A 23,562-nucleotide genomic window follows, 5' to 3' on the forward strand; every position below is an offset into this window, starting at 1 on the left:
TACCTTTCTTTTATGCCTCTTTGAGCCGTTTCTCCTCCGGCGGTTCATGATTTTAATGCTGTACAGCGCTCCCAGGATGAACAGGGCTCCAGCTATTCCCACTCCCACAGGAACCAGCATCCCTGACATGTATCCTGCCTGCATGGGACAGAGAGAAGCAGAGCAGCACTCACAAGACCATCCTTTTGGAGTCATTTTTCACCAGACTAGGACTGCAAGATATCCCGGTGGTGCTTTCCTCAAAGTTGACTGGATTTGAGTCCCTGCCACCCACCTGCACAGGATGAGCCCTGGTTCCAGGGGCCAAGCAAGCACCAAGCAGCCCCACTCCAGGACCAAGCTGTCAAACCACCACAGCTCCCTCACCAGCAGCTTTTTCTGACAGATACTTACCAGTGACAGTTGAGAACCTGCAGTGCTTGCCTGACTTTAGGAGAGGGAAAAATTTGGGTGAAGTGTCTGTCAATATGGGTGTAGGTGTGAAGGAAAACCTCAACCACCAAGGCCAGGCAGTCTCAAGCCACCCTGAAGATCCATGGCCACCCAAACAGCCTCACCAGATGCTGCGTAAAGTAGATTGAGTGCTGCTCTCAGCTCCCCAGGGACCACCAGCACAAATAAAGGAACAGGTTTATCACAGAATGGTTTGGGCTGGAAGGGATCTTAAAAATCATCTCATTCCACCCCCTGCCATGGGCAGGGACACCCTAGCCCAGGTTGCTCCAACCCCCATCCAATTCGGCCTTGGACACTTCTAAGGATGGGGCAGCCACAGCTTCTATGGGCACCCTGTGCCAGGGCCTCACCATCTTCACAGCCAAGAATTTCTTCCTAAAATCTAATCTAACCTTGCCCTCTGTCAGTTTGAGGCTGCTCCCCTTGTCCTATCACACCTCCAATGAAGTGATCACACAGCTTCCATGCTTCCCAGAGACATACTGGAAAACACAGGAAAGCAAGTGCCCTGGGTCACTAATGTCCTATCTCAGCTTGGGGACAGCACGGGCTGCTCCCAGCACCTGCAGCCAGGTTTGTGGAAGAGCTGGAATGCAGAGTCAGGCTGTGCTCACTTCTGCAGGAGGAAGCAGCAGTTTGCCCTTTTTGTGCCCAGCCTGAGCCTCTTTAACTTTGTACCCAAAATCTTCGAGTTGAACACTTTTGATTTGCATGGGTAGGAGTCACTTGCGTGAGAACAGGATGATGAAATAGGGGGAGGACACACACACCTTCAGCTGGCACAGCAAGTCAGCTCTAATCCCATTGCTGTGACCTGTATGTTTGCATTACCCATCAAAAAAACATAGAGATAGCAAGACTAGTTTAAAATTGCACACCTAAATATTTAAAATCCTTTGGAAAATATTCCCAAGTGCTTGTTATATTTTACTGCTTTAAATGAGAATGAAGCTAAGGTTTTTTTCAGCATCCTCCCCTAATTTGGGTTCAGTGAAGCAAGGGAGGCAGGCACAGCCTGGGCCTCTCCCTCAGGAGCTCTGCCTTCCTTCACACTGCAGCAGAGTCCTCTGCTGTGCCACTACAGCTTTACCCTTCACCATCTCCACCCCCCAAAACAGACTTTACACTTGCCAAGGGACACGTGCCCCAATGCTGAGGCCTCTCAGCCAGCTCTTTGTGAGCCTCAGCCCATTGCCTGCAACCACTCTGCACCCCCAGACAGCAACACAGACCCCCAGCTTACACCAGAATTACTTTTCTTCCATAACCCACTGAGCGGGAGGAAAGAAAAAGAAAGCTGCTCAGGTGCCCTGCCCTGCCTTTGTACCCTTACCTGGAGAAGGAAACAGTGCTTTCATCTGGGGCAGACACAATGCTAACAAGGGCTGGGCTGCTCTCCCAAACCCTTCCAGATCCTACTCAGTGCTTTACAAAGTACCACCTTTGTATCTGGAGCCCAAGGTTTGAGGGATCTTCAGCTGCATGGTGCAGATTCCCTGAAATCACTCCTGGAAAGCCCAGCCCTGGGAGGGGCTGCATCCCTGCTCCTGGAACAGGTTAGTGAGAGCACAGCTAAAAGGCTCTGTCTCTGTCAGGCAATTAAGGTGCCTTAATTGGGTGGCCTAATTAGTGCAGCATGGGGTTTTCTATTTCTGGAGCTTTGCTGCTGGTATGGGCAGTGACTGGAAATGGCTTTTAGCTGCTGCCCAGTTGAGTTTCCATGTAGAACTCACTACTTTTAATACAATGAACTCCTTAGTCTGTGAGCCTTTATCACATCTGAGAAGCCCACGGCCTTTCACAAGTTTCCCCCAAACCTTGATCAGTGTTTTATACCCCAAAAGCCTGTGGTGTGATGCAGATCCAGCCCTTCTGTGTTGTGCAGCCCAACTCCTGAGGGCTTCTGCACTTGCTTGATAGAAAACCCCATTACACAGGCAGCTCCAAAGCCATGTTTTTACCCCTTTCCCATGGGGAAGATGTAGCTTCTTTAGGGATGCTTTTAATAGACCCAGTCCATGACCTTCCTGGGCTTTGAGATAACAGAAGAGAATTCAGAGAAACCTCAAGTCCATTATTCACCATAGCAAATTTGCACAGTGTTTGCAGGAGACCAGACATAAATCTGTTCCTGACCCATGCTCCTGGTTCCATGCTCCCCACACCCTTCCCTCTCCCATGGAGAGGGACACACAAGGATGTGTCTCTCAGGGATGGGGCCATCAGGTGTGAGGATCCTCTTCTGGATGTAGGGATTGTAAAATAAAGAGGACAGGGGTAAGTGAGAGGGGCACATATGACTGGTCCTGAAAAACTCTACAAGGAAGAGGAGGGAATGGGGTAAACAGGATTATTTGGAAGTGATTTGCCACACCAGCATTTGGTTGGGGGTGAGGGAGTGCTTTTTGTTGGGCTTTTCAAGGGCAAAATGTGAGCCAGGTGAAAGATCTGCCTCCACGTGTCTGCTGTTCCCCAAAGGAGGGAGATGCCTCAGAGGCAAATCTCTCTTTTAAGTGGACACCAGTGGGTCCCCAGTTACACCAGTGCCTGTGCTGGGCACTGTCAGGCAGTCCAGGATCCGCCTGCAAGAGGTTGGAACATGGAATATGCTCCCCTCTGCAACAGGGAAGGACAGAGGAGGCCAACAAGGTGCCAAGTGGGGAGAAGTGAAAGCTCCACTTCAGTGAGAAGACACTGATGTCCCCTGTGTGTCATGTGGTGGCATGAGCAGGTGACCTGGGCATGCTGCATTCACTCCAGGCACCCAACAAGCCCTGGGGGCTGCTCTTTACCTTCACTGGGAAAACCATTCTCTGTCCTTGGAGTGTCCTCTCTGGCTGAAGCCCCGGCCAAGGAGCTCTGCTGTGAGTAGAGCTTGTACTAGACAGGCCTCCTTCCTAGTGGAGGCAGAAAGGCAACTCAAAAAAGGCTGGGCAGGAACCCACCTTAAACCCTTCAACTCCCCCATGCTGGACAAGAGATGCTCAGACCTCACCCCTCTGCTCTGACTTGGTGGTAAAGTGCTGCTGCTGCAGAGATTTGGGGAGGACAAGGTGGGAAGGCCATGTGACAGACTGCTTAGGCTTAGAGATTTATTTCCAGAGTTTCCTGGGGAGTCATTATTCTTCTGGTGGCTTTGTCATCTACTGACGCCAATCCTGTTCAACAATTTCCAACTTTTGTTGATTCACAAAATGTTCTTGCTTTTAAACACTTCTGCCACCTCATTTCCAGCTTCACGGCTCTGCCACGAGTGACACAACGTTTGGAAGGCTTCACAACCATTTCAAAATGTTAATATTTGCTCCAGGGCAGCAGAACCTAAAAAGCCATCACTGCCTGTGGCTGTCACAGCTCTTGATTCCAATGGATTACCCCCTGTAACACCAGGGAGAAATGATCAGGGTCTGTTATCCTTTTAGTCTTCTGGCGTTTCCTCTTTTTTCCTTTCAGGGATTTGCAGCTCTTCATTCATATGGAGGCAGGGAAGGTTTGGTCCTCTCATCAGAGAGGAGCTCAGACTCTTGGTTTGGATTCAGAACCAAGCTTAGCACTTAGAGAAAAAGTGTGGAGACAAGTTCCTTATCCTGCGACTCCTGGAAACACTCCAGGTCAGGTTGGACAGGATTGGGAGTAACCTGATCCTGATCTAGTGGAAGATGTTCCTGCTCAGTGTAGAGGGGTTGGACTCGATGGTCTTTTAAATGTCCCTTCAACCTCAAACTATTCTATAAGGGGCAGTAAAAAAAGTAACTCAGGTTGTCTGACAAGAAGGTCATTTTCTGGTGCAAAGAAATCAATCAAATACCCCCATCCCTCCTCCTGCTCTTTGTCACTGCCCAGCAGGGATGGAGTGTGGATTCCCACTGCTACAGACCAGCAGCATCCGGTTCATTTGCTTTCCAGAGAAAATTTTAAGCCCTTTCTCAATTGTCTTTGTAAAGAAAAAGAACTGCATTGACATGAGTTTATTTATTCCTGCAAGTAAACATGTTTTGCTTTGAAAGGAAATGAAACACTGAGGCTCCTACCTTATCTTTCAGCTTCTCCATCCAGCTTCTCACTGAAAAATAAGACAGAAAAGCTGTAATCATGTTACTTACATTAATTAGTAATGAATGATAGTGATAATATTAAAACAGACAGTAATTAACTTGACGAGCTGATAAGACTTTACATTAGATTTCCTCTCTGCTCATTCAGGAGAAAGAGCAAATGCAGGAAGTCAACATGAGGAACTCTCCAAGTGAGTTGGCAGGCAAGGAGCTCCCTTTTGCCTGAGCAATTCACATCTTCAGAGTGATGAAAAAAATGAAGATAAAAACAGTGTTTCAGGTTGTGGGTTTTGCTTCTCATACAAGGACAAGAAGAAAGCCTTACAGTGCTGGTATCCCCTTCCACCAGCCTCCTCCACAGAGATATTCTTCCTTCTATTTGGTATAGCCTGTAATGATGTCTATAAAATGATATTTTTATTCCCTTCCTTTTCTGGAATAGCCACTGCCTGCCCTGGGAGACCACAGAGCACTGGGGCAGCACTGGAGGTGCTAAATTGCTAAACCAAGTGGATTTATACCACCAGCACAGTGACTTTCTTTTCCTAGAGTTCATATCAGGCCTGTGAAATGTGACATCTGTGAATTTGAATGCTGTGATGGCAGGTACCTCGGGGTGAAATATCCAGTTAATCTCCAGGAACTGCAAGGGCTCGGCAGTGGGTGCACAGGGCATTAACAACACAGGGCACTGGATGTGTCTGAGGGCAAAGTGCCCACAGAGATCCACTGGGATTTTAACCAATTCCTGCTCATAGGTAAGAAGAAAGCAAATGTTAAAGGCTGGTTTTTTTCAGGGTTCACTAACTGTGTCTGAGCCCTGGTCAAGGACCTCCATCTCTCCAGGAGGACAATTCTACAGGCACAAGGGGACTCTTGGGTACACCAATGTCCTTCTGAGGGATATTTCTCCCAGGACACATTACATTTCAAATGTAACACAGCATTTATGGAGTGAGACCTTATTTCCAAGCTTGCTCTGTTGTAGAAGGTCCCTTCAAAGCCTTCATTAGCAGTATTAGAGGCTGCACATGCACATACAGCACCCAGGAGCCTTGCTGTGGGTGGGGAGGGCCAGCAATAAATGGCTATTTTATGACTCAGCTACAACACCACAAGTTCAAAGTGATTTGAGTACTCCCTTTGTAAGTGTTAGTGACACAACACTTTCCAAACAGAAGGATCCCAAATCACCCAGATGTGAAAACATGTGAAACAGGCACAGATGCACTCACACAAACTCATCTCTGACAAAGGAGCTGGGGAAAAAAGGTGAATTTTCCAGATGAGAGACAGCCACAGCACTGGGAGAGGACAAGAGGTCTACTCTTCTCAACTCCTCCCACCATCAGTCCTGGCCTGCACTGACTAAGCTGTAGCAAACTCAATTTATGACAGTGCCATCCCCATCCTCTGCCAGTCCAAGCCTCCATGCCTTGAAGTCCCTCCCAGTGGGACAGCAGACAGGAATAGAATTCCTGGTTCCCCTGGGCTTTCCCAGCTGGGTTTCCACATGGAACTCTACCAGGAGGAGAGGTGGCAGTGGCTCAGCCACACAGTCACAGCCAGAGAACCCCAGAGCTTTGGACTCATGTCCCCTTTGCACCCAGACAGCTCGAGGTGCCCCCTCAGTGTGTGCCCAGCACCAGTGCCGGGCACTGTGAGCTCAGCTGGCCCAAGCCCAAGCTGAGCACAAAGCCTATTTTTATGTCTTTCACAACAATTACATGAGATCAGTGATCTTCTCAACAGCCGACCCACTTTCTTGCAGCTGAACAATGGTGCTCTAAAGCAGCAATTAACTCTGGAATATGCACAGGCAAAGGCTGATCTAATAATATTCTATTACCTCTTTTCAGCAAACACAGATTCTGGCTCCGTTCCCCTCTGCTCCACCAAACAACAGCAGCACGTCCGCTGGGACCCACAAACTCCAGAGTACAAATCTGTGTTTGCTATCACATAATTGCTTATTATTAAACCCAACCTTGTTCCCAGCCACGCAGAGCACATGCCAGATGCCTCTGGGAATCAACCCAGGCCACAGGAAAAACAAGCCAAGGTGATTCCTCCCAGACTGGGAGGCTCTCTAAGGGATGCTCTGACCTCTGCCAGAGGAAAATAATGGCCCCAGATTCACGAGGTTAAGGCAGCAGGAGGTCCAAAAGGCTGGAATGTCCTGGCAGAACTGCACTGGTGTGTGGCAGCAGTGGATTCACCTCTCTGGAAGGATGGAGAGAGCAGAGCTGTCACAGCCAAGGTCCTGGACTCTGCAGCCTGTCAGGCTGGGGCAGACAAGGCAAGGAACACTGGATTACCATCAATTACAAACACTTTTCATGTCACTAATGCACAAAGCTGTTTTAACACCTTTGAGGAAATGACAAGCTACTGTGTCACCAAAACCAAGCACTTGCTGCTCCAATTCTTTACCCATCTGGGAACACTGTGGGGTGTGGGTAGAAGATAAAGCACCATTTCAAGTTAGAATTGATAACTATGCTAAGCAGCTGCCATCAACTAATTCTGGACTTCAGACTCTAATTATGCATCATTATCCATGATTAATATGCTGAACTTGGTCTTGGAAGAGGAACATTGTGGTTGGCACCTTCTCATGAACATGCAAAGCTCCCCAAGAACAGCAGGTGACTTGCCAATGAGGCCAAGCAAATAATTAGTAAGAAATACTCTAACCCATGTATTTTTCATCATTCCCTTTTTCCTCCTTCCCTGATCACTCAATGTCCTGAAGAAATTCCAGTGGTCTCTGGGTGTGAATTACTAACAAGTGTCTGCAGTGCTGGCTCATCTTCCATGGCATTTTAAGGATGGTGAACAGTCCAAACTCTCTGCCTCGGCTTCATTTCCATCCCTTGGTTTCATGAAGAGCTAAGTAAGATCAGTGTGGAGCACTTCTGCAAATTACATACATAATCTGACATTTCCTCAGTGATTTCTATAATGCCTGCATCTCTGCAAATTAATTTCAAATAACATAGAGCTGAAGATTAAGCTGGTCAGGAGCACAGAGGAGGAGCACAGTTGTCTGACAGTGGTGTCAGAGCAGCCCAGGATGAATTCAGACAGTTACAGATGGAATGTGCTATTTTTAGGCATTTTTATCCTGCTTTCCCCTTCAAAATGTGCAGCCAGCTACTCAGATGTTCTGATGCCAGCTAAGGGAGGGAGGCTCATTTGCAGAGGTGAACAGCAGCCTGTGGTGTCTGCCTGGCCCTTCCCTGGAGGTACCTAGTCCAAGGTGACAGGCAGAAATCCCTCTGGGCAAAACCCTTCTGAAAGTTCAGGGTTTGGCACATGCAGAGGGACAGTGGGTGACATTGGACTTCCAGGGATGGGGCAGCCACAGCTTCTCTGGGCAACCTGTGCCAAGGCAGGTCCTGCCCACCCTCTCAAACAAGAATTCCTTCCCAATATCCCACCCAGCCCTGCCCTCTGGCAGTTTGAAGCTATTCCCCTTTTCCTGTCCCTCCATCCCTTGTCCCAAGTCCCTCTCCAGCTCTCCTGGAACCCCTTCAGGCACTGGAAGGGGCTCTCAGGTCCTCCTGGACCCTTCTTTTCTCCAGGAGAACCCCCCCATCTCTTCCAGCCTGGCTCCAGAGCAGAAGGGCTCCAGCCCTGGAGCATCTCTGGACTCGCTCCAGCAGCTTCACATCCTCTGATGATCACTCCTGATCTCATTTCTTGTTGCTCTTCCAGGGCTCTCCATCCCCAGATCACTTCTTCTTCATTAGCCAGGTCTCCTGTGCCCCCCTCTGTCCTGGAAGCTGCAGAGCACCAAGTGCCAGAGCCTGGCTCTGCCTTTCCTTCTGACCACAGTGCACCACCACATCTCTTGCCAAAGGCTTTTCCCTGCTTCCCTCACTGCTCCCCTCTGAAATCAGGAGCACAAGTCCTCCAGGCCTCTTGCTTTGCCAACTTTTAATAATCCTAATTGCCTAATTACCCACTCCAATGCAATGATAAAGCTGCTTAATCATTCTGTTCGCTTCTCTTTCATTCTCTCCTTTCCCAGATAAGAAAATGCAAAGACTTCTGGTGGAGATTTCAATCAATAATTCATGCCCTCCTGCCAGCAGTTCTGTCTCCCCCTTCCCCTCTTGGATGCCCTGCTGCTTTATCTTGTCACTTTGGTTTCATCTTATCAGCTTGTTTTAATCATATTCTCTTTTTTAATCATCAGTTACAGCAATTCTGTTTTTCCACGGTACATTCTCGCTCATCCCTGCACATCTCCCTTTGTTTTCAAACCCAGCATTTACATCTTCATTCCAGAACTTCATCTTGCTACTGAAGGTCCATCCATCACCTTCTCTTTTAACAATTCTCCACCATGACCACCAGAGCAGTGGTGAAAATGTGGCACCTACACCCTCTCCCAAGGGCAGGGAAAAGGCCTGAAGGTGGTTTTATGGGGCAGAACTAACCTGGAGCTCTGGTGACCTGTCCCAGCCATTACACCTTAAATGCAATAGGCTGAGAAAGCTGCACCAAACTTCACTCTGGGAAATCAGAACAGATCAGTCAGGCTCAGAGGATGGAATTATTTTGATCTAACAGATACCATTAATTGCTTTCATGTCTGCTTGAGATCAGAGACATCCCTATCTCAGGAGCCAGCGAAGGTGTTCAAGGACAAGGTCCCCACTGCAGCAGATGACAGTCCCCACTGCAAGCACCCTGTGCACCAGACAGATCCAGGAGGCCAAGGAGCAAAGGCAGCAGCTCTTCCTGAGCACTGGCAATGCCTGCTGTGGATTTTGGGTTTGCTCTGCCTTCCTCTGGCCAGGACAAGCTCTCTGTCCCACCCAAGGCAAGAAAAGGCCAACCTGGTTTATCTGCAGGGTTGTGGAACCCAAACACACAGTGAGAAGGCTTTGTGTGGGTCATGTACAGTGACAGGGAAGTGCAGTCCAGCACAGATCTGCCTTTGCCTCCTTCCCAAGGACAAATCCACTCCACTCTTCCACACCTCCCTGTTACTCTGCTCTTCCCATTCCCCAGTATGAAGTGCTGAGGTTTGGTGTTGCTTCTCACTGGGGCCAACAACTGTATTCCTCATTCATAAAGAATGGTTTGGGTTAAAAGGGACCTTAAAACTCATCTCATTCCAATCCCCCACCATGGGCAGGGGCATCTTCCACTATCCCAGGTTGCTCCAAGCCCTGTCCAACCTGGCCTTGGACACTCCCAGGGATGGGGCAGCCACAGCTTCTCTGTGCCAAGGCCTCCCCACCCTCAGAGTCAACAAGGTCTTCTTATCTAATCCAAACCTACACACTTTCAGCAAAGGAGACCTGGTTAAAGTGTAGAAAAATAAAGAAAAGATCAATTACTTTCAATCAGTCTGTAAACAGCAAGAAACCTGCCCTGTTCCATTACAGATTTCATCCCTTTCTCTTGCAGGAGAGACTTTTTTCCCAAATGAGACTAGTGAGAACAATTCTGCAGAAATGCTTCGTGCTTCATCTGCTCAGCCCTGACAACTTAATGGCACAAAGCTGCAGCAGCTCCTTTCCCTTAAAAAAGCACAATTTTCAATTTACTTACTAGCACAAATAAATAAAGAAGAAAATGGCATTTGGCTGGAAGGCAGCATATTTTTAATTCCAGAATAAGAACTATACCTACCTGATGGGAATGTTGATGGATGAATTCCCTGCCATGCTCAACTCAAGAAGACTTGAATGGACAGATAATCAAACAAATGTCAAACTGATAGTTACCATTTGTGTTTTCAGATAAAAATTTTGGTTGGGTGAACTTTGAATTAAGCAAGTGAACTTTAAGAGTTGCTATGGAACTGTGTGGTCTCTGAACTGTAAAACTCCACCCTTTTCTCATCCAGCTGCATCCCGGCCTGGCTCCACAGCATGGTCTGCCATGACCTGCCCAAATCTCTTGGGAGAGAATGGACATGGGGAGACACCTCACCATGCTCACCCAGAAAGCAGAGACAAAAATGGGCATCCCAACGCCTTCCCTGACCTTATCAATCCTTTCGACACTTAATTCCCCATGGAATTAAGTCTGGCTCCTCCTTTTCCTTTTCCCTTGCACTCCTTAAGCTGTTTTCCCCTTGCTGAGGCTGGCAAGGCACTGCCCTTCTGCCCTGGCATTTCTGTGTGAACTCAGTTCTTCTGTTGGCACAGACAAACTATTTGTTTCCCTCTAAGGGACCCCAGACAGGCACAAGTCATTAAGACAAAGCTGAGGTACAAAACCTCTCAGCATCCTAAAGGGAATCAACAGGATGTTGCTGTGAACTGCCTGTCACAACCTGCTGTACAATTAAACATTTACTGCATCACACTATGTCCAAAATCTGTGTGCACTCTGGGAAAAGAAATGCAAACTGTGCTCATGGAAATGGCAACACCTCTGCCTGAGCACACACAGGATCAGCTTCTCCATCCCTCTGCCCTGGCACAGCTCCTGGAGCAACACAAGGACTACCCAGCAGGAGAATCCACCCTCCTTTACATAATGGGGTTTCCTGTGGACTGAAAATGTTCACATTCACCAGCTCTAATGGAATCACACACTGGTTTGGGCTGGAAGGGATCTTAAAGCTCACCTCATTCCAATTCCCCTGCCATGAGCAGGGACACCTCCCACTATCCCAGGTTGCTCCAAGCCCTGCCCAACCTGGCCTGGGACACTCCCAGGGATGGGGTAGCCACAGCTTCTCTGGGCAACCTGTACCAGGAACTCACCACCCCCATGGTCAGCAATGTCTTTCTCATATCCCATCTACCCTTCCCTTTTTCAGTTTTAAGCCATTCCCCCTTGTCCTGTCATTCCAGGTTTATCAATGGTTTATTTTTGCCCTTGAATCACCTACTGGAGCAGGTGAATTTCTTTAGCTGAAGTTTTCTTAAGAAGTCTGGTGGCAGCACCATGACAAAGCCTTGGTCCAAACATTTAAAATCAAGGAAAGTTATCAAAAACTACAATACAAGAGAGTATAAACCAAATGCATTTAATGATTGGTATGGCATGTATAGATTCACAGGGATCCTTCCACAATAAGTGCATTCAATGCCAGCTTGGATGGGGCTTGGAGCAACCTGCGATAGAGGAAGGTGTCCCTTACCATGGCAGGGGCTGGAATGAGATGATCTTAAAGGTCCCTTCCAACCCAGATCAGTTTGTGGTTCTGTCATCTCGACCTTCACGGTGGATTTTTGGCAATGTTTTAAGACCCTTAGTTTGCCATCTCCTGATTCACAGCAGCTGAGGACATGGCCAGTAGGAAGAACAAATTCTCCCCACTGTCAGCAGGCTCCATGTTGTGTTTTCTGCCTGCCCAAGTCATCTCAGGGATCAGAGAAAACAAGCACATCAAGCAGCAGCAGGAGATGCTCGGCATCAGTCGGGAGGATGTGCCATCGGATCCCACCGACACCAAGAGCTGCAGAAATGCTTTGGGCACCTTTGTCCTCACACTGAGCCAATGTTTTAGCTCTTTCTGGCACCAAGACCCCCTGGAATCAGTGCTGGTTTTGCCTGGGAGGTGACTGTAGGGTTTGACCCTGTGTATTTATAGTTAAAACAAATGTCAATCAGTTCCATGTGACATTTCAATGCCCATTTCTCACCAGGCCCATTTTCCAGTCCATAACCCAGCACCCACAGCCTGGCAAAGACAGATAGAGTCCTGCAAATTAAAACTAAACGCCAAGATGAGTGGAAAAGCTGGAGAGGCTGCAGATGGAGAGCACCTCACAAATCCCTGTGCTCCAGGAGCATCTCATTCCAGCCACAATAGTGGCTGTTATGTGACTAAGTATCTTCCAAACCTCCAGCTGAAGCCACATGATATTCCCTTTTACTGAAAGGAGAGGGCATTTCTCATTCAGCCTCTCTAAATGCAAACCACTCAGACTTCCCTGTCCTCCTAATAGAGCCTGCAGCCTTGTCTGCTTTAAAGGATCAGCAGCTAAACTGCAAAATTTCTTTCTGTACTTCAGTTTATGTCTGATATTAATCAGGCTCAGGAAAGATTCTTGGTGTGCCTTTTTTCTTCCATAAAGAACAAAAGCAATTTTCAGAGTCATTTTTCCTGGGGACACTGTAAGAAGGATTTGCCTGCAGCAAGCAAGGCTGAAATAGGGGATTTTCCATTTTTGTAGTTAAGGAAAAGGATGTATTTTTCTCATTTCAAGTTTTGGCCTTTGTTTCATCTGGCAAGACACAGCACTCCCCATGAAGTGAGATAAAGATCAATAAAATACTAAATGGTTGGAAACAAAAATGATGGAGTTGACCTTTAAAGGAAAAAAAACAGATATTAGACTGTGTTTTCAGCAAACAATTATTCCAGTAATTAAACCACAAAGCCCTGAGCATCGATCAGATGCTAAAAATAAGATCTTATTATGGCAGAGACTCATTTTCATGCAAATATTTGGGAACAGGAGCACTGTCCAGTGAACTTGTCTATGTTTGCTAAGAGGGAAAATCTGATCCCACATTCCTCCTGCATCCAGAACTGAACATTGATTCCCACTGTGATTCGATGCTCTTGTAAGGAAACATCAAATGGGGGCTTGAGGTCCCTGTCACCAGGTCAATACCTTGCCATTGACTTCTTGTATAACCACAGGCAAGTAAATGAATCTCTGTCATTCCATTTCCCATCCATTCCATGGGAACATTGAGGGTATAATAGATCATATGTAGCAGGTCTTTTCTGTTTCTGTTGCTTCTGTCAGAGCCTCTTCCTCCCTATTTTAATAGCACTCCCATCTGGGTGTGACGTCCTAGGAGCTGCTACAGTACAAATATTAAATCACAGCAAAATGAGATTATTCAGAAACAAATGTTCTTTTGGGTGCCATTATTTTAAGCATTGAAGTATCCATGATGCTGAAGAAAACCAAATATATTTTCCTTTCCCTACCCTCATTAGCATCCACCAAGACTGTATTGCCTGTTCCTGAGGATAAAACATCCAGGAAAGTTTTTAATGAACATTTGCAAGGAGAAACAAATAGGAAAGAATTCTGCTGCTCTGAGACAGAAATTGAACCTGATCTTACTCCTGCTCCAGGAAGGAACATGAAATGTGGGACAACAAACCAAACTCAGCCTTTCCCTATACTGGGGTTGGACTGGATGACCTTGAAAAAGTCCCTTCCAACTCAAGACTCTTCTATGACTGCGGTGAACCTTCACTAACCCCAGCAGAGTCGCCCTGTTCCAGCAGAGGACATGCCCTGCCCAGGTTTGCTGTCACATTATCCACCTGTAGTGTCCTCTGATACCTCAGGAACTTAAGGAAAGTTGTGCATGCTCCCAGGAGAAGTCTGACTGCAGGGAAGAGATGATAACCACCTGTTACTCATCGACCTGTGCCTGCCTGGACTTCATACTTGGGGTTAATGAAGGTTCCAAGAAAAGATGCCGTTTCATTTAATTCACTGTGCACGGAGGTCAATGAGAACCTGACCAAAGACTCAGACATACTGTATGTTAAAGCCCCAGTTGGTCAATACCCATCTCCACTCATGGTAAAGTTCACAGCTGTGAAGTCTGAAAATCTGAGGAGCATCTTTGTCCAGCTGGGGAAGAAGAGAACAAAAATAAAATGTTTTCATCAGGCAGGGGAAGAAAATTATTTCCTTAGAATCACAGAATGGTTTGGGTAGGAAGAGACCTTAAAGACCATCTTGTTTCACCCATGGGCAGGGACACCTTCCACTATCCCAGGTTGCTCCAAGTCCCAATCAGCCTGGCCTTGGACACTTCCAGGGATGGGGCAGCCACATATCTGGGCAACCTGTGCCAGGGCCTCCCCACCCTCACAGGGAAGAATTCCTTCCCAATATCTAATCTAAACCTGCCCTCTTTCCATTTCCCAAAACTATTCCCACCTACTTCTAATGTTCCAGGTAGACCTATGGCAATGGGCCCAAGGAAAACCACAGAGAGGAGACAGGGAATGAGCAAAGGGCAAAGCAAACCAGTGAGGAGGACATGGACACAGCAGGACCTTGTGAGTCATACAGTGATTTTACACTGTGCTTCCACTTACAGTGATTTATTCCTGCTGTCTACAAATGGCCTGTGTCACTGGCATACTTTAATCCCTAAGAAAAACAGGAGAACCCCAGGGATTACAGCACTCCTTGGAGAGCAGCTCAGCCAGAAGGTCACAGGAGAGTCAGGTCCCAGCAGGCTGCTGATCAGACTCTGAGCTCTGGGAAAGCCATGGCACAGAAAAGCTTCATGCCTGGAAGTGACACACAGCACCAAGGCAGCAAGAATGATGCCTGGCACTCCCTGGAATGCATCCCAATGAACAATGCCACAGGGAATTTACAGCACAGGGAGAGGGGAGGGCAGCCCTTGTGTGCATCCCTTCAAGTCATGTCACACCAGGCTAAACCAGCAGCCAAGTGACAGGGTCTGATGCATCAGGAACTGTTACTGCAGCACTGACTGAAAGGAAATATAAATCAGAGACATCATTCTCATCATACCAGGCTGTCTGGTGCCTACAGGAACCAGAGGGACTGTGGGCACTCCACAGGCACCAGGGGGATGGATCCATTGCCAGGAGAAATCAGTCCCCCCAATGGGAATGTGCTCAAAAGCCCCACATGGAGTCTGGCAGCTGCCATAAATGATTTCCCAGGGGAAGAGGCTCAAGTTAAGGAATATTTTGAGATGGTTTTGGAGTCCCCTCCCAGGCAAAGGCTTTGTGCCCAGCACCACAGCAGCCTGAACACCAGAGCAGCAGAGCCTGGGATGGGATGAAAGCCAGCACTACATTTTTTGGACATTTTGCCACCTTGTAGCTCTTTCATGACTGCCATCTCCATGGGACATTATGCTCTTTGGTCTTATTGTCACAAGGTGTCCCTCACATGGGTGTGGGTTCATCCCATGCCAGAGGTGTGGTGTCAGGTCAGATACTGTGCAGCCTTTCCTGCTCAGAAACCTCTGTCTTCTGATTGTTAACTCCAGACCCTGGAAATTGTGCAAGGGAAAAGGCAGCCCCTGGGACAGCAGAGAATCACTACAGAACCACAGAATGGTTTGGGTTGGAAGGGACCATAAAGATCATCTTGTTCCAACCCCCCTGGAAGGGACCTTAAAGATCATCTAGTTCCAAGCCCCTGCCATGGGCAGGGACACCTTCAACTATTCCAGGTTGCTCCAGCCTGACCTTGAACACTTCCAGGGATGGGGCAGCCACAGCTTCTCAGAGCCTCACCACTCTCAGTCAAGAATTTCTTCCTGACATCTAATCTAAATCTCTTTCAGCTTAAAGCCATTCCCCCTCCTCCTGTCCCTACTTCCCCATGTAAAATGTTCTCCCTCTTCTTTATAAGCCTCCTTCAAGTACTGTAAGGCTGCAATAAAGTCTCCCTGGAGCATTGCCTTCTCCAGGCTGAACATCTCCAACTCTCTCAGCCTGTCTCCACAACAGATGTGCTCCATCCACTGCAACTAAATCACCTCCAAAGGGAGTCAAACACAGCCTGGACCAAGCTAAAGCTCTGCAATACACCAGAGAATGGGGCCTGAGGATCATCTCCATGACTAGGACAATTAGGACAAACAAGGGAAACTTAGTGCCAACCAAAATAATGGCTCTGGCTGTCTCCTGTGTCATGAGAGCGATGATGAGATGCTGTCCAGAGGGATCCAGGCACCAGGACCACTGCTGAGTGCCCTGGAAGCTCCTCCCTGTTTGAGTCTGTCCAGGGGGATCCAGGCACCAGGACCACTGCTGAGTGTCCTGGAAGCTACTGCCTGTTTGAGCCTGTCCGGAAGGATCCAGGCACCAGGACCACTGCTGAGTGTCCTGGAAGCTCCTCCCTGTTTGAGTCTGTCCAGGGGGATCCAGGCACCAGGACCACTGCTGAGTGTCCTGAAGTTCCTTCATGTTTGAGTCTGTCCAGAGGGATCCAGGCACCAGGAGCACTGCTGAGTGCCCTGGAAGCTATTCCCTGTTTGAGTCTGTCCAGAGGGATCCAGGCACCAGGAGCACTGCTGAGTGCCCTGGAAGCTATTCCCTGTTTGAGTCTGTCCAGAGGGATCCAGGCACCAGGAGCACTGCTGGGTGTCCTGGAAGCTACTGCCTGTTTGAGTCTGTCCGGAAGGATCCAGGCACCAGGACCACTGCTGAGTGTCCTGGAAGCTCCTCCCTGTTTGAGTCTGTCCGGAAGGATCCAGGCACCAGGACCACTGCTGAGTGTCCTGGAAGTTCCTTCATGTTTGAGTCTGTCCGGAAGGATCCAGGCACCAGGACCACTGCTGAGTGTCCTGGAAGCTACTGCCTGTTTGAGTCTGTCCGGAAGGATCCAGGCACCAGGACCACTGCTGAGTGTCCTGGAAGTTCCTTCATGTTTGAGTCTGTCCAGAGGGATCCAGGCACCAGGAGCACTGCTGAGTGCCCTGGAAGCTACTCCCTGTTTGAGTCTGTCCGGAAGGATCCAGGCACCAGGAGCACTGCTGAGTGTCCTGGAAGCTACTGCCTGTTTGAGTCTGTCCAGAAGGATCCAGGCACCAGGAGCACTGCTGAGTGTCCTGAAGTTCCTTCATGTTTGAGTCTGTCCAGAGGGATCCAGGCACCAGGAGCACTGCTGAGTGCCCTGAAAGCTCCTTCATGTTTGAGTCTGTCCGGAAGGATCCAGGCACCAAGAGCACTGCTGAGTGTCCTGGAAGTTCCTTCATGTTTGAGTCTGTCCAGAGGGATCCAGGCACCAAGAGCACTGCTGAGTGTCCTGGAAGCTCCTCCCTGTTTGAGTCTGTCCAGGGGGATCCAGGCACCAGGACCACTGCTGAGTGTCCTGAAGTTCCTTCATGTTTGAGTCTGTCCGGAAGGATCCAGGCACCAAGAGCACTGCTGAGTGTCTTGGAAGTTCCTTCATGTTTGAGTCTGTCCGGAAGGATCCAGGCACCAAGAGCACTGCTGAGTGTCCTGGAAGTTCCTTCATGTTTGAGTCTGTCCAGAGGGATCCAGGCACCAGGAGCACTGCTGAGTGTCCTGGAAGTTCCTTCATGTTTGAGTCTGTCCAGAGGGATTCAGGCACCAGGAGCACTGCTGAGTGTCCTGAAGTTCCTTCATGTTTGAGTGTTCAGAAGGATCCAGGCACCAGGAGCACTGCTGAGTGTCCTGAAGTTCCTTCATGTTTGAGTCTGTCCAGAGGGATCCAGGCACCAGGAGCACTGCTCAGTGTCCTGAAGTTCCTTCATGTTTGAGTCTTGGCTCCCCAGATGCAGAAGAGGGTTAATGAGATCAGCTGCCTCTGAGAAGCACCTCTTGCAAGAACTGTTCTGCACAGGGAGCTGGACACTGTGACTTGTAGTCCTTCCTGGATTTGCACAACGAGGATAATTAATCAGCTCTTCTATTCCTAAAGAAGCCAGTGCTTCCCAAGCATTGGTAAATGATAATGTCTCCTTTGCCATAATTGTGGTAATTATAGCTAAAACTCTTCATTAACATGGAAACGATAAACAGCAAATTAGAATCAAGCATCTACAATTAGGGTAAAAAGCCACAGCAATTTGTTATTCTTCACAAGAAATCATTTTTCACATCATTTGCTGTGAAGGAGGTCTCATTATGTGATGATATTTAGCTCTTCCCCCACTTTTCAGCTGAACAGCTTTATTAACTGCACTCACAACAGCCTTCTAATATAAACAAGCACCTTCATGTACTGACTGGGAACCCAAACCTGAAAGCACTGGTGGGATGTGCAGCATCCAGCTCAGGGGTTCCTAGCACAGGAGGGGTCTGTGGACCTGTTGCAGCGAGTCCAGAGAAGGCCACCAAGATGGTTAGAGGGATGGAGCACCCCTCCTGTGAGGAAAGGCTGGGATTGTGCAGCCTGGAGAAGAGAAGGCTTTGGGGTCACTTAAATGCATCCCTCTGGTACCTAAGGGAGCTGACAAGAAAGATGGACAGAGACTATTTACAAAGGCCTGGAGTGACAGGACAAGGGGGAATGGCTGCCCACTGCCAGAGGGCAGGGTTAGATCAGATATTAGAAAGGAACTCTTGGCTGTGAGGGTGGGCAGGCCCTGGCACAGGTTGCCCAGAGAAACTGTGGATGTTCCATCCCTGGAAGTGTCCAAGGTCAGGCTGGGCTTCGTGCAACCTGGGCTAGTGGAATGTGTCCTTGCCCATGGCAGAGGGTTGGAATGGGATGATCTTTAAGGTCCTTCCAGCCCAAACCATTCTATGGTTCTATTTACAGCCAAATGGAGCCGAAGACCCAAAGCCAGTGAAAAAAAAGTAGAGGGAAAATCTGCAAATATCTTCAGCACAGATGTAATTCCGTGGGTACTTCCCAGTGATAGTGACTCAGACACCTGATGATGGGAATCAAACAAAAAGGTTTCACTGATTCTGTACTGGCTGAGCAGAAGGTAAGTTTGACAGACAAACAGGAGGCAGCTCGTGACACTCTGATGCTGGTCTGTCCAAACAAAGGAGGCACAAACACATTTGGCAGACTAAAGGTGGAGAAAGCAGCTCCCTTTTTAGCTTGTATAGGGGGAAATGGGTGGTCTCAAACACTTTAACACTGAAAATCTCTGAAGGGAAATGCTTTGAAGGAGAGGAGCAATTTTGGTTCCTGGCTACATTGGCAGCTTCCAGGTGTGGACCATGAAAGGCTCTGGCTTTTCACTCTGGGTTTCAAAATGGCAAGAGGCCAAATCTTGCCCCCAGACAAGAAGCCTGGCTTTGTGGGGCTGATGGTGTAAACCACACGTGGGAGGACTCAGCAGCAAACTGGTGCAGTGCCTGGTCATCACTTCAACCCCACAACTCCTGGCTCTCCCTCAGATTTCACCCACAAGCTGGACAGGTGCCTTGGCTTGAGAGAGAAAACTCCCAACCAAGCACCAGCTGTAACTCCCTGTCCCTCTGGGCTTGCACCTCCAACCTAGTCCTGGTATATTCAGTTTGATTGCTGTGATGTGCCTTTTCCAGGGGCTGCTGTGAAGCAAAACCTCTCTTTTCCCTGCAGCACCTATTAATAGTTATGGGGGGGGGGGGGGGGGGGGTTTGGAGGCAAATTAATATCCCAAAATCTTGGTGAAGTTTGCTGCCCACCCTCTGAACCTGATAAAATCACCCTGAGCTCCGCATGGCCCTGCAGGTGAAGGGGTTAATTCCTCCTCAGCCCCTGTTGGCCACATTTCCCATTTATCTCACACATGGCACAGAGCGCTGTGTGGTTAATGCCTGAGTGACTCCAGGCTCTGGGGGGTTTGCTGCTCTCCCCCAGCACCCACACCCCCTGCTGTGGCATTTTCCATGCCACTCCTTCCACTGGGAAATGAATGGATCTGGAGCTTCTCCAAGCAGATTAAGGTAATCTGTAACCATTTACTTATCCTGAAGGGGCATTACCCTGATTGGAACTGGTCAGAGCCCGTTCTGATGAGGACAGTGATATGATGTGGATCTAAGAAGACATTTTGGAACATGAGTGTCTCTGAGTGAACTCCTGATTCTGCTGCCATCATCTGTTCAAATAAAGAAGAAACAACTTGAAGCGTGAGAGCCTTCACAAAATTAGCTGGAAAAAGCTGCAGAGCTTTATCTGCTTTCAGAGTAGCAGCAAGTGTTTGTTATCTACTGCCTGGTTTCCAAAGGCCACCAAATGGGCCAGAGAATCTTCTGTTGACTTGACAAGTGTGGTATCAGCCCCTCTGGGAAGACAAACTCTGCAGAGGCAGACACATAAAACTCACTGACAAGCCCTAAGGAAGGAATAAGCAGAGGACACTTTTAAAACTCATTTGTTTCAGAAATGCACAAAGCCAAGAAAAAGTTGGGAACCAGAAGTGGTTTTTGGCTGCTACAAAAGTATCCCAGCCCAAGGATCAGGAGAGCACTGGGCCTGGATAAACTGCAATTTTTTTGGTTTATTATTCTGCACAGGGAATTCCTGGGGGAAAGGCTCCCTTTTCCACAGCACAAACAAAACCTCCACGGGCTGCCTGGAATCTGAAATGCTTTACAAGTACAGAAAAGAATGAAACTGCACAGCACTTCTCAAATTTGGTCCTAAACATGAAAGATGAATTACTGGCCTTATCCTATTATGTTGTGAGTCAGTTGACAGATTTAGGCAATGACTGATCTAGCCTAGTTAGCAGTTTGATTGATGGACCCAAAGAACTGTTGACTCAAATCAGTTCATCACCACATCCCTATTTATGAATCTCTCCAGACTGAGAAATGCTATTTTGTCCACATTCACTTGAACCTGAAGGGATTCAGGAGCTTAAGTCTCATTTTCCAAGTCCATTTCCAAGAGATAACAAACAGGTCTACTAAAATCAGAGCAACACCCTGTGCATTTCCATGTGAGCTGTTGGACCCATAACCAGCTTTGGGAATCCACAGGTAATTTGTGTGTACAGGAAAGTTTCCGTTTGGTATTTGGGAACAGCAAAGACCCAGCAAAGCAGAGCAAAGCTTTGCTGGAAATGCCATGACTTTCTGTGCTATCACACCAGCTTTTCTGCCTTGAAAAGCTGAGATAAAGTCCTGCAAGAGGGAAATGAACTCAGATCAGCAGTGACAGCACCCACAGAGCAGCCTGGCTACAAAAGGGAACATGCAAAGTCCTCAGCAAGGGAAGGGGATGGCACAGACTTACACTGATGTCTGCACTCAGCTGCCTGTCTTTGGTCTCCAAGTTAAATTGTGGACAAGGTCACACCTCTGATTTCAGGATAAAAATGGTTTATGTTTACTCTGTGCTGGTGAGGCCACACCTTGAGTGTTGTGTTCAGTTCTGGGCCCCTCAGTTCAGGAAAGAGATTGAGGGGCTGGAGCGGGGCCAGAGAAAAGCAACGAGGCTGGAGAAGGGACTGGAGCACAAGTGCTGTGGGGAGAGGCTGAGGGAGCTGGGGGTGTTTAGCCTGGAGAAGAGGAGGCTCAGAGGTGACCTCAGCACTGTCTGGAACTGCCTGAAGGGAAGTTCTGGCCAGGTGGGGGTTGGTTTCTTCTCCCAGGCACTCAGCAATAGGACAAGGGGGCACGATGGGCTCAAGCTCTGCCAGGGGAAATTGAAGTTGGAGAGCAGAAACAATTCTTTGCAGAGAGAGTAATCAGGCACTGGAATGGGCTGCCCAGAGAGGGGGTGGATTCTCCGACCCTGGAGGTTTTTAAAGTGAGACTGGACATGGCACTGAGTGCCATGATCTGGTAATCAAAGCGGGGGTGGATTAAGGGTTGGACTTGATGATCTCAGAGGTCTCTTCCAACCCAACTGATTCTATGGTTCTGTGTGGAGCTTGGGGATTATGAGAGACACTGAGTAGGGAAGTGCTTTGGAAGGCACCTTCCCTTGCTGAGTCCCAGCTCCCTGCCAGTCTGCAACACCAGTTTGGGGGGTTAAGGGCTGTGGAGGGAACCTTGTGCCAAAGGAAGAGAATGTAGGAATGGTTGCACTGCATCAGCTTAGCCCCACACCCCATCTCTGAAGGTGGATGCTCTCACAGAAGCCCAAATGCAGGGCAAACACACAGTTGACACTTCCCTTCCTCACTCTCCCCCTGATCCAGGGGTCACAGCTTTCCTCTTTAGCAGGATTCAGTACAGCTTTTTGTCCCAGCAACTCTCAACACTTTATTTATGAGCAAAACATAATACAGGGAGGAAGGGATGGAATTGCTTGTTTATCATTTTCATTACTGTGACACCTGAAAGGCCATCTGAGATGACACATGTGATAAATGCTCTATAAACATGCAAAGACAGTCACAATCTGCCCCAAAGAATCTAAATTAATAAATCCCCCCAGAGCATTGCTACTGTCCCATCTATGAACACCAGGACTCAGGCACGGGATGGGGAATGACTTGCTCAAGGACACATGAAAACAGCAGCACTGTCAGTAATCAAATAGATACGGAATCAGGCTCTGGTTATAGCCAGTGTGGGTCAGACCAAAGGTTGGGCTGGCTCAGTAAGGCTCACAGTGACCAACTGTCACAGAAGTTGTTATGAATTTTTCTTGTGATGCTCCCCAGCCCTGCTATCAGGGGACAGGCCCTTGCTGTTCCCCTGCTCAGCACTCCTTGTGATTTTGCCAGCCTTGGGCAGGGTCTGAGTAGTCATTTCTTCCACATCATCCATTTATCCTCTGGTTATGCTTATTATGTCACCCTTTTGGTTATCCCTTTTCCAGTTCTGTGTATCCTTTTCCAGATGCACAGAAGGCCAGAATGACACTGAGTACTGGTTGTTGTTTTTCCTTCTGTTCCTTTACTCCCCACCAGACCAGTGTTCCTACTATATCACCCTCCCCTTTCTCTCATAAGGATTTAAGACAGAGAATTTGCTTTAATTTCTACTCTTTGTCAAGAGTTCCCAGCCATCATCTAAATTCACTCTCTTGTGGTGATAGGACTAACAATGAAAATAACTCTCACTCTGAATTTCCCTCTGGAACTTGGCTGTCCCTCGGATTCTCTCCAGGATATCTTTCAGAAACAGTATCTAAATGCTCCTACTTACCCAGGCATAAAAGTCCCATTTTCCCCATAACTCAGCAGGGATATTTACTCTGAGCCACCCATCCCAAGCTTAGAGGGACTGTGGAGAACATCTCTGCATCACTGCCTGGGGGCTGGGGCAGGGCAGGAGGGGTCAGCACTGGGAACCCTCTTAGTAAAGTTTGCTTTTAGAATCACCCAATCTCTGAATCATTGAGGTTGGAAAAGACCAAGATCATCAAGTCCAACCATTCCCCCAGCACTGCCAAGCCCACCACTGTCCCATGTCCCCATCTGCCACACCTACAAGGCTTTTAAATCCCTCCAGGGATGGGGACTCCACTATTTCATGTGCAGCTGTGCCAGGATTTGCCAACCATTTTGGTGATGAAATTTTTCCTAATATCCAATCTAACTTTTGTGCAGTAAAGAGCAGAGCAACAACTGAGCTGCCAGGCCATGAGAAGGGACTCCAGCACCCTCAGGAGCACTCCAGGGAGCTGCAGACCTTTCCTGGCTCATCCCAGCGAGATGAGGACAAGGG

At 48.3% G+C, this 23,562-nt stretch overlaps 1 protein-coding gene across 3 annotated transcripts in view; it reads right to left on the reverse strand.

Annotated features, from left to right (window-relative positions):
* ARMH4 (armadillo like helical domain containing 4) overlaps positions 1-23,562 on the reverse strand; it is a 68,066-nt gene that overhangs the window by 4,461 nt on the left and 40,043 nt on the right. For all 3 annotated transcript variants that reach the window (XM_071557278.1, XM_071557276.1, XM_071557277.1), the window contains exons 6-7: positions 4,488-4,519; positions 4-138 (exon numbers count right to left, since the gene is read on the reverse strand). In XM_071557278.1, the coding sequence (XP_071413379.1) occupies positions 4-138; positions 4,488-4,519 (167 nt within the window). The remainder of the gene's footprint in view (positions 1-3; positions 139-4,487; positions 4,520-23,562) is intronic.

Source organism: Pithys albifrons, chromosome 6 (genome assembly GCF_047495875.1).
Source record: "Pithys albifrons albifrons isolate INPA30051 chromosome 6, PitAlb_v1, whole genome shotgun sequence".
NCBI lineage: Eukaryota > Metazoa > Chordata > Aves > Passeriformes > Thamnophilidae > Pithys > Pithys albifrons.